Source organism: Pyxicephalus adspersus, chromosome 4 (genome assembly GCF_032062135.1).
Source record: "Pyxicephalus adspersus chromosome 4, UCB_Pads_2.0, whole genome shotgun sequence".
Lineage (NCBI taxonomy): Eukaryota > Metazoa > Chordata > Amphibia > Anura > Pyxicephalidae > Pyxicephalus > Pyxicephalus adspersus.
Window position 1 is genome coordinate 117,465,464 of NC_092861.1, and position 11,004 is coordinate 117,476,467.

The 11,004-nt window shown below is 38.3% G+C and overlaps 1 protein-coding gene and 1 long non-coding RNA gene across 2 annotated transcripts; both read left to right on the forward strand.

The window, feature by feature from the left end:
• The first annotated feature begins 1,618 nt into the window (after positions 1-1,618).
• Positions 1,619-3,170, forward strand: LOC140329248 (cystatin-like). The gene is made up of 3 exons (XM_072409414.1): positions 1,619-1,870; positions 2,469-2,585; positions 3,006-3,170. Exons 1-3 carry the CDS (start codon positions 1,667-1,669, stop codon positions 3,087-3,089), a joined length of 405 nt encoding a protein of 134 aa, XP_072265515.1. The 5' UTR covers positions 1,619-1,666; the 3' UTR covers positions 3,090-3,170.
• Positions 3,171-9,448: 6,278 nt separating this feature from the next.
• On the forward strand, positions 9,449-10,155 carry LOC140330124 (uncharacterized). Its single transcript, XR_011920633.1, has 2 exons — positions 9,449-9,568; positions 9,990-10,155. It is a non-coding gene; the product is annotated as an uncharacterized lncRNA (long non-coding RNA).
• The last annotated feature ends 849 nt before the right edge of the window (positions 10,156-11,004 follow it).

An 11,004-nucleotide genomic window follows, 5' to 3' on the forward strand; every position in this document is an offset into this window, starting at 1 on the left:
TTTCCTCATGTTAATAATATTGCATAACCTGTGCTACATGATCCTAATCCAAGAATATGAACAATGGAGTAAACAGAAGGTAAAAACTAGGTGTAAGGGTTTTGGTTAATGGCCGATACTTTACCTTGTCTCTGCAGTCTTTGCCTATTGACTTGGCTTTAGGGGGCCCAGCACATGGTTGCCTTCAAGACTTAAGTGTGCCACGGATGTGGCTAGAGAGGGGCATAAACTGACAGATAACCAGGAAACTTCCTTAATGGATAGGGTAAGGTGAAAGGACAAGAACCTGTGAAGAAACCAAGGGTCAAAAGATGAGCTTAGATATGAGGCAAAGGGTCATATGTGTGTAACAGGGTCCCTTTATGAGTTCAGGGGTTAAACATAGTATATTTTAAATGTTTCTGGAACTGAGTTATCCACAGACAAAAATGGTTGATTGTCTGCTGCTGCATAAGTGGTACCTGATTTGATGCATCACTTTTGAGGCCTATGGGATATTTCTATGCCTTTTTCAGGAATTGGTGAATAAGTGTTTGAATAATTGAAGAACGGACACATGGGGAGATTTTGGGGACCCCTGCAACCATCGCATGCTTATAGATGGGGAACAGGGCAGATGGCACTGACACCTGGCTAGACTGAGGTCTGAGGTTTCATCCACTAGGACAACATCCTGCAGAAGCATTAATTCCAGGAATTTCTGGAACATTGGCGACAAGGTAACTTTGGTATGGGAATTCTATTACCATTTGGAGCTGTATGTAAATCACAACTTCTGTTTTGACTTTTTTATACTGCAGATAAGTGCTCTGAGTTGATTTTCTGCTGCCCTTACCCTCCATCATTTGTGTGTTAAATTCTACAATAAGACTTTAAAAAGAACATATCTGCAAGCCAAAGTGAGTTTTGTAGTCACCATGTCAGGAAGGACCCAGGTACAACAGGAAGAGAACGGGAGAAAACTACATATAAACTGGCATATAAAAAATAACCAGCACTCATTCCTCTTCCTACCATATGTGAGTGCATACTGGTTGTCAAGATGACTCTGTCACATGGGGCTGGAGAATAGATCCTTTGCTTTGTGTAAGCACCTAGTCTCTACATTTATTGTAAATTATAAGTAATTACAACTACACTCTAAAGTCTGTAAAACCTGGCAAACAAATTACTAGGCAGCACACATGCAGTTGGATAGGCTGAACTCTGATGCCTAAAAGCCTGATTTTGGGCAGAGGAGGAATGGTATGGGTGTCAAAAAAACATAATCACATTAAAATTACACTAATACTTTAACCTGTGCTGCACTTGTCCAAATAAAGAATTTGTCCACCAGGTGTTGAGCAAGGCTGTCATGTATTTACTTTAAAACATACAGTTGCATTTCTTAATTTTATTAAATTACTTTATTCATACTTCATTATAGATAAGATAGATTTGTTGCAATATTTGTACTTATAAAATACTTATACTTGTGCAATAAAATAGTATCAGATTTTTTTTAATGAACTAATCAATCTGGCAAATTCTAAACATACTGAAAACACATTAGTCTTATCACATCTTAGATATTCCATATCTGCAGCCTTGTGTGACTATAAAAGTGTCTCTGTGCCTCTGTTCTGCCATCATTTTCTCTCGTTGTTCTCCTTGTAAAGGAATCATCATGTCTGCAGGATTCTTCCTTGTGGTTGTATGCTCACTATTTTCTCTTTTTACAGCTGAGAGCTTAGTTGGTGCTCCTGAACCGATTGATCCCAACAACCAGGGAGTCATAAATGCTGCCACCTTTGCTGTTAATAACTACAATGAGCAATCAAAGAAGGACTATGAATACAAGCTTGTGAAGGTTGTGTCAGCGAAACACCAGGTGCAATCCAACATACGGTAACCTGCTGGTAAAGCAACTCATCAATAAATTAAGCAGATAATTCTTCAGTAAGTTGCTTTAGTGCTGCTATATTGTTTAATTAGTTAAATGTTCTAAATATTACACCTGTAATGTGTGGGGTCATCAGGAGGAACAAGTAAGAGCTGCAGGGGTTTCAAGAAAATTAAATCTTTTTATTTTTTTGTATAGATTGAGAAAGAGTTAGAACTCTTACAAGATAATTATTGCTGTCTGTGTGAACATTGGGGAATTTTTCTTTCCCATTGTCACTAAGAAGAAAGTGATTGGAAATTAATATTGTGTTGCAAAGTTGCACTGCAGATAGCTCTCATACTCTAAAGCTGAGCTACCCATTTATATCCATGTGCAATGCACAACAACACACAATGCAGTAAATAGCAATTCATCAGAAGCTTGTTCAATAGTCATCACCACAAATAAACCCGGGTACTTCGATACTGCTTTATCATTACTATTATTTACATGTTATGATTTAAAAGCTGGCATTATGTTTAGATCCAAAATAGAGTTATAGTCAGTACTTAACAATATCTATGTCAATAATGTTTTTTTTCAGATTGTTGCTGGAGTAATCTATTCAATAACTGCAGAAATTGGAAAAACAGACTGCAAGAAAGGCACCACAAGTGATGTACAATCCTGCAACCTGATTAAAGATTCACAGCTTGCTGAGGTCAGTAATACCCCTCCACCCTTCCAATTTATTGATTTTTAGTCTTGTTTTATGTTGGACAATAATATCATTATTAATAATAATAATTATGTTGCTATGAGGGCCTTGAACTGGAAAAGCATGTATATTTTTTAGTGTTTTTTGTAAGTAATATTTCTTTAGTGCACTTGCACTAAATGAATAATAGAAGCTTATATGTCACTGCTATGTAAGAAAAAGCTTTTCTGTCACTCCCAATAGTCATTTAGGACATTAAGGGGTCCTGGCTGCTGTGACTTTGTAGTAATAGAGAAACATGTAACTCCATTCTCTACTATATTTCAGCATGTGTTTTGTGTTTTTACAAAAAGATTGATAATCACTCTGGCTAACAAGTAGGACAAACAGTAATATAAGACTCATTATTATTTTCTTTTACAGACCCTATACTGTTCATTTAGAGTACTGGTAGTCCCATGGGAACATGTGGAAACCGTCCAATCATCTTATTGCGGGCCTCACTAAAATGATCACCAACAACTGAACTGAATTTATATTTTAGCAACACTTCTAAATGTAATAAACTACAAGTATCTGTTTCACTAATCTTACTGTTCTGTGTCTTGCTGTGTCAGTCATATTGATAACTTGTCCATTATTGGACATTAAAATAATAAAAGTAAAAGTGCGCTACTTTGGTAAAAAAAAAGTAATGTCTTAACAATGAACAAAAACCTGCAAATACTTTCATATTTCCCAAATGTATCTTTTATTTGACAGTATTACAAAGATGAAATCACACTAAGGATTTTTCTTAACCAGATTAGAGTTAATATTAAGGTGTATGTGACTCCCATGTCTCTGGCTGTACACCACTGGTATGGATGACAGTGATAAACAAGTAAAAGGTTTCCATAGACATAATGTACCCAGTCGTGGAGTAATGTAGACAGCTACAAATCTGTTAATGCTCAGCTATAATGTAAATTTTAGCTCCAATAGAGGCCTTAAAGCAGTGGTGGAAGTAGCCAAGCAAGGGTCCCTGTGCACAAATACCCTGGGGCAAGGGCCAGGTTTCCCACAATGGTGCCATGTCAACTAGGGGTGGTATTAAAACATCTTTATTTGGAACTGGAGCTGGTAGACCAGCTCTTCTGTAACTAGAAGCACAAATTCAAAGTGAAAGTGATTATACCAAGGTCAGATACAGTGCAGTAATGACATCTGTATAGAAGGTATCACTTGTCTCTTTCCATTCCATTTTCCTTGCCCTGTGCTCTCCCCTATCCCTCCTTTCCCTTGGACCCCCTCTCCCCCTCATTCTAAAAATTTCTTCTTTCTACCCTTTCCTTCCTTCTCTTTTTTTCTCTTGACTGGCAAAACATAGTTACGCAGACTTGCATCCTGCCGCACACTACAAAACCACTGAATTCCCCCCCTCTTTATTACCCTACTCACAACTTTAACACCTATCCCCTGCCCAAGTAAAGACCACACCATATGTTGGTTAAATGGCCCGTAGGCCTTTTTTTTTTAAATATTAACTAATTAACTTTATAATCAAAAATAACAATATAAATAATATATATTATATATTAATATATATTTTATATGTTATTTATATATAAAAATATTTAACAGTGCAAGAAACTGAATATAAAATTGTACAAAATGGTATACTGCTTCGTGTCCAACAAGAAAAGGTCAACAAAGAATCACTAGAAAGCTGAGTTATTCCGGACATACAAATAGTTGGTGAGAAGCCGTTTCCAGGTACTTGACACGGCCACAAGACTTCTAAAAAACAGCCATTCGTGAGAGGAAGAATAGTTACTAAGATAACAATCAAAATGGGTCCACAGTCCTGAGTATTCAGGCAGGACCATTTAATCCTCCCCTACATGGATAAATGTCAAAGTAGCCCTGAAGAGCCTCCCTGTTATATTGTCAACAGATCAGAATATTGTCAGGTGGGAGGAGACAGAACCGTGAGAGGGGGAGAATCGGGCAAGAATTACCGTGCCTCAATAAATTGGGGTAGTCAAATTTGATGATCTAAAAATCGGGCTGGGACACGGTAGTGGGAGGTAACAGAGTTTGCAACCAAACTCAGGCTTGTTTGGTAAGTCCCTAAAGAGGTTATGTTTACTGATGGAATACTGTGTGCCCAGTTAGCGACGTAAGAAACTGAGACCAGTAAAACCATGTGTTAACAAGTTTTCTGTTCCATCCTCTTAAAGAGGAAGTCAGGTCTTCCATATGATAAATCTCATTGACCCTTCGCAGCCATAGCTGAATGGGAGGTGGATCCACCTTCTTCCAGTAAGCCGCGATACAGGAATTTGCAGCCACCACCAAGTGTCTGAGCACTGAGTTATTGTACATTTTGTCTGAGAAAGGGTTGTGTTGAAGAAGAAAGAACACAGTCCCTCGTGTTGGGCAAAGTCTCTGACCGAGGACCAGAAAGGTTTGATAATGGGGCAGCCCCAAAATATGTGTAAGAAGGATTCAAGTGCCGACTGGCATCGCCAGCAGCGATCTGACACTTCCGGCATACGTTTGTGTAATCTTTCAGGAGTAAGGTACCATCTGGATAAAATTTTGAAGTTAGATTCCTGGAACCTCTTGCTAATGAATGCATTATGGGTCCATTTCAGGATTTGCAGTCCGTTCCTCGGTCAAGGAAACCCCCCAAGTCTTTTTCCCATTTGGTAAAGTAAGATGGTGAAGATTGTGGGTGGGAATCTTGCAAGAGGATATAAAACGTAGATAGGGCATAACGGTCCCCTTCCTGCCTTTTAACTCCTTCTGTCCCTCCTATACCTCCTCCTCCTTACTCCCCTCCCCCTTTAGCTCACTTCTGACCTAAAACTTAACCCTATGCTGTCTGCTCCCTGTCTGCCCACTCATGTCGGCCTTACCCTTTCCTCGCACGTTACAGGCCTAATTTTCCTATCTTACTCTTCCCTCCTCCTTCCTCTCTATCCTCTCTCCTTACTTCTCTATCTTCCTTTTCCCTCCTTCCCACTCTCTGTGTTCCTTTCCCTCTCCTTTGTATCTCTTCCTCTCCCTCTCTGTCTCTCCCTCTTGGTGGTCATGTTAGTGATTTGTCATATTTATCTATGATTTAAGAAGAACTTTTTCTTTCAACTGCTTGACCTGACAACACAACTACATTATGTAATCAATATTAAAAGAAGAGGCAATGTGATGTTTCTATCTGTGATTCCTTTCACCAGACTATAGGCTGCGTACAAACATGCAATAATTGTCGTTGGAAATGAAAAATCCATCATTCACATTCACAGGTCATTCACAGGTCAACATTCACAGAAATGATCATTCACAGGTCAACAAAAAATTAGTTTTGATAATCATCAGAAACCACAGCAGACTTTTCTAAATCATCTTTTTAAGCAGATTGCAGGTCTGTTTTCAGTTTTTCCCTAACATGTACAGTTCCTGAGTTATGAGTACTATTATAGTTAACATTGTACATGCATGTATTTTGTACTAAAACGTAAGCACTATTGAAGTGAGTGGTAATACATCTTCAGTGTGAAGTAAAATATGGCACACTGCGGTATAGATCCACTGGACAGTGTCAGTCAGGTACCATTGTTTCTTCAGAAATGCTTAGAGTATGATTTTTGTGTGTACTCTTTGTCTGGATTGTCGCGGTACAGCATCCAGCAGTAGTCCGCCATCATACTTTCATTTCAGAAACCTTGGTAGCAGTGCTCCATTAACTGAATGTCCTGGTGAAAACATTCTTCTTGTTTGTCACTCACCATACAAAGATTTTTCGGGAAGAATTCTATATGTGAGTGCAAGAAATGTATTTTTAATGACATGCGACAACCCAGTTTCTGGTATGAATCAAGCAGATTCTGAACTCTTTCCCTGTATGCAAGAGACTTATGGTTGCCCAGGGAATTTTCACACAGCCACAGCCACTTGAATGCATTCCCAAGCTTCTAGCTCATCTGCTGAGAGAGATTGTTTGAAAACATCATCCCGCAAAACAGACCTGATCTGTGGCCCTATAAATATCCATTCCTTCATTTTTGCAGTGCCTATGGAACCTTTGGTAACTTCTCAATAATAGGTACTGAAAACCCATGCAGTTTGATTAACTCCTGGCCTTTACAAGGTTCTTTATCAAGCCTAACTTGATATGTAATGGTGCGGATCAACCAGAGGCAGAAATTGGCACTGCTTGTTCCGGGCTTAAAGGTATCTCTTGGTAGCCAATCACGCTTGACGTAATAGTCTCCCGTAGATCGGCTGACCCTCAGGCATAAGAAACAGCAATATTTTGGGAATGCTCCTTGCATTCCCATCAGCAAGCCAATGACCTTTAGATCCACACAGATGTTCCACTGGTGTGTTATGGCTAACTCTTCCTAAAATGTCATCACTATGGCACCATCAGAAGATACAAAAAAACTATACCTATCATACGATACTACTCTGTCACACATAGCTGGCTACTTACTTTCTGTGAACCCCATTTTCTCTTTACCAGTAGAGGAAGAGAAATGTAGAATAAGTGAGGGACGCTTGTGACTCCTACCATACAATGGTTTCCTGTCACATCTAAATGTACACTTATGCTCTTTGAACCCTAATTTCTCTTGAAAGTGGAGCTGTAGGTATAATAAATGTATGATAGGTGGGGGACTCTTATGGCTAACTCCCCCTAAAATCTTATTGCTGCCTCCCTGTCACAAGAAAAACAATACTTGTCATACCATGCTACCCTGTCACAAACATCCGGCCACTTACCTTCTGTGAACCCCAATTTCACAGGAACAGGCCATAAAGTTGAAGTATTAAGAACATGTACCCATGGCTATCAGTAACATGAATTGTATTTCTCTGGAAGTATCCTTTGCAGAGATTTATGATTTTTATCTCTTTTATTTGGTGCATGTATGTTATGGTAACTAGAGACATTTCAATTTAAATCGAACTAAACCGAAAACTAAAAAAAATAACATTAATCTTTAATCCTGCATGTCCCTCAATGGTGCTGGTCCTTCCGCGTCGTCCTGGAATTCCTTTTTATTCCAGAGCTGAGGAAGTGCCTGGCGCCGCCACCTTCCTTCTTTTCTGTCTTCTTCCTTGGTCTTCTTGGCAGGTCACCCGATCTCGCACTGTGCATTGGAGGTCTCTTTTGTCAATAAACACTAACTCCTGTGACTTTTTTTTAGTTTAAGTCTGTTTTGTATTTTAAAACAAATCTAAAGCCTTTTTGTTACTTTGTATTCACTAAAGACATCCAAAGTCATTCTTAACATTATCTGTTATCAACACAATAATCTCACAGATGGCTGCACTTCAAAAGAACTGTTGCTAAATCAGGTGCTCCAATTGGTGGCTAATTGTTTCCTCATGCTAACAAATATTGCATAACCTGCGCTACATGGTCTTAATCCAAGAATATGAACAATGGAGTAAACAGAAGGTAAAAACTAGGTGCAAAATCTTTGGTTAAAGGCCAATGCTTTACCCAGAAACCAATCCCTAAATCTGTCTCTGTAGTCTTTTCCTATTGAAAGGACCCCATTTGGCCTAAGGGGTCCAGCACATGGTTGGCTCCAAGACTTAAGTGTGCAATGGATGTGGCTGGGGAGGGGCATAAACTGACAGATAACCAGGGAACTTCCCTAATGGATAGGGCCAGGTGAAAGGACAAGGATCTGTGAAGAAGTCAAGGATCAAAAGAAGTCAAGGATCAAAAAGTAAGTTTAGGACAACGACCTGTGAAGAAGTCAAGGATCAAAAGGTGTAAAGGGGTCACCCTAAGATTTCATGGGTTTAACCTAATATATTTTAAATATATATTTAGTTCAGGGGTTACGCTTAGTGTATTGTAGATACTTCTGGAACTGAGTTATCCACAAGCAAAGATGGTTGTCTGTTGCTGCATAGATGGTACTTGCTTGGATGCATAACTTTTGAGGTCTATGGGATATTTCTGTGCCTTTTTCAGAAGTTGGTGATTAAGTGATTAAATAGTTGAAGAACGGAGACATGGAGAGATTTTGGGGACCCCTTGAACCATCCCATGTTCATAGAGGGGGATCAGGGCAGACGGCACTGAGGACCTCTGAGATCTGGCTAGACTGAGGTCTGAGATTTCATCCATTAGGACAAGAATCTGCAGGAGCATTAATTTCAGGACTGGAACATTGGGGAGAAGGTCACTCTGGCATGAAGATTCTATTACCCTTTGGAGCTGTATGTAAATGACAAATTCTGTCAGGACATTTGTTTAGTGCAGATAAGTGTTCTGTGTTCTTTGATGTTCTACTGCCTTCACCCTGTCAAAAAAGCATGAACACAATAAAAGTACAATATTTATTCAACCTGTGCTGCACTTGTTCAAATATAGAATCTGTCCACGTGTTGTTCAGCAAGGCATGTATTTACTTTACAACATACGGTTATATTTCTTAATTTTAATAAATGACTTTATACTTCATTGTAGATTAGATACATACGATTTGTTGCAATATTTGTACTTGTAATAAATTAATATCAGATTTTTTATTTATTAATGAATTTATCAATCTGGCAAATCCTAAACATTCTGCAAACACATTCTTATCACATCTTAGATATTCCATATCTGCAGCCTTGTGTGACTATAAAAGTGTCTCTGTGCCTCTGTTCTGCCATCATTTTCTCTCGTTGTTCTCAGAGTGATTAGAAGGGGATACATTGACACAGAGTGATTTTTTAGTATTTTGTTCAGAATCTTTTTTTTCTAGGTTTTTCTCCTTTAAAATTGGGTGCGTCTTATAGGCCGGAGCGTCTTATAGTCCGAAAAATACGGTATATTCATTACTTAACAATAACTATATCAATGTTTTTTTCAGATTGTTGCTGGAGTAATCTATTCAATAACTGCAGAAATTGGAAAAACAGACTGCAAGAAAGGCACCACAAGTGATGTACAATTCTGCAACCTGATTAAAGATTCACAGCTTGCTGAGGTCAGTAATTCCCCCCCACCCTTTCAATTTATTGATTTTTAGTCTTGTTTTATGTTGGACAATATTATTATTATTAATAAAAATAAGAATAATAATATTAATGCTAGGAGTGCCTGAGCTGAAAAAGCATGTAGATTTTATATGTTTTTTGTACATAAGATTTCTTTGTTGGTCTTGCGCTAAATGAATAATAGAAGTTTTTATGTCACTGCTATGTAAGAAAAAGCATACCTTTTACTCCCAAAAGTCATTCGGGGACAGTGAGGGGTCTGGGCTGCTGTGCCTTCGTAGTAATAGAGAAGCATGTAACTCCATTCTGTACTATATTTCAGCATGTGTTTTTACAATGAGATTGATTATCACTATGGCTAACAAGTGGGACAAAAGGTTATATAAGACTAATTATTATTTCCTTTTACAGACCCTATACTGTTCATTTAGAGTACTGGTAGTCCCATGGGAACATGTGGAAACCGTCCAATCATCTTATTGCGGGCCTCGCTAAAATGATCACCAACAACTGAACTGAATGTATATTTTAGCAACACTTCTAAATTTAATAAACTACGAGTATTTTTTTTCACTAATCTTACTGTGTTCTGTGTCTTGCTGTGTCAGAGTCATATTGATAACTTGTCCATTCATTAGACATTAAAATATTAAAAGTAAAAGTGCACTACTTTGGTAAAAAAAAAAAATTTCTTAACAATGAGCAAAAACCTGCAAATACTTTCATATTTCCCAAATATATATTGTATCTGACAGTATTACAAAGATGAAATCACACTAAGGATTTTTATTAACCAGAACAAGGATCTGTGTCACCAATCTTACTGTGATTTGTGCCTTACTGTGTCAGTGTCATATTGTCCATTCATTAGACATTAAAAAATGAAATATTAAAAGTAGGAGTGTGCTACTGTGGAAATAAAAACAATGAACAAAAACTCCGAATACTTTCATATTTCCCAAATAAATAATGAATCTGACATAAAATCATTTTATGGATTTCTAAGGATTCCAATGTCTCTGGCTGTGCACCACTGGAATAGTGATAATCTGTTAATGCTCAGCTATAATGTAAATCTTAGTTCCAATATCGGCCTCAAAGCAGTCTCAGAAGTAGCCAAGAGTGGGTCCCCGTGCAGAACTAACTTGGGGCAAGGGCCGGGTTTCTCACAAGGGTGGTATTAAAACATCTTTAAATGGACCTGGAGCTTTTCGCTGGTAGATCAGCTCTTCTGTAACAGGAAGAACAAATTGAAAGTGAAAGTGATTGTACCAAGGTCAGATATACTGCAGTAATGACATCTGTATAGAAGATATCACTTGTCTCTTTCCATTCCATCCCCCCTCTCTCCCGTCTTCTCTCAATCTACCGCCCACGGGCGAAGCTGTCAGATAGGGCCCCCTCCTCATTCCTCTGACAAATCCAT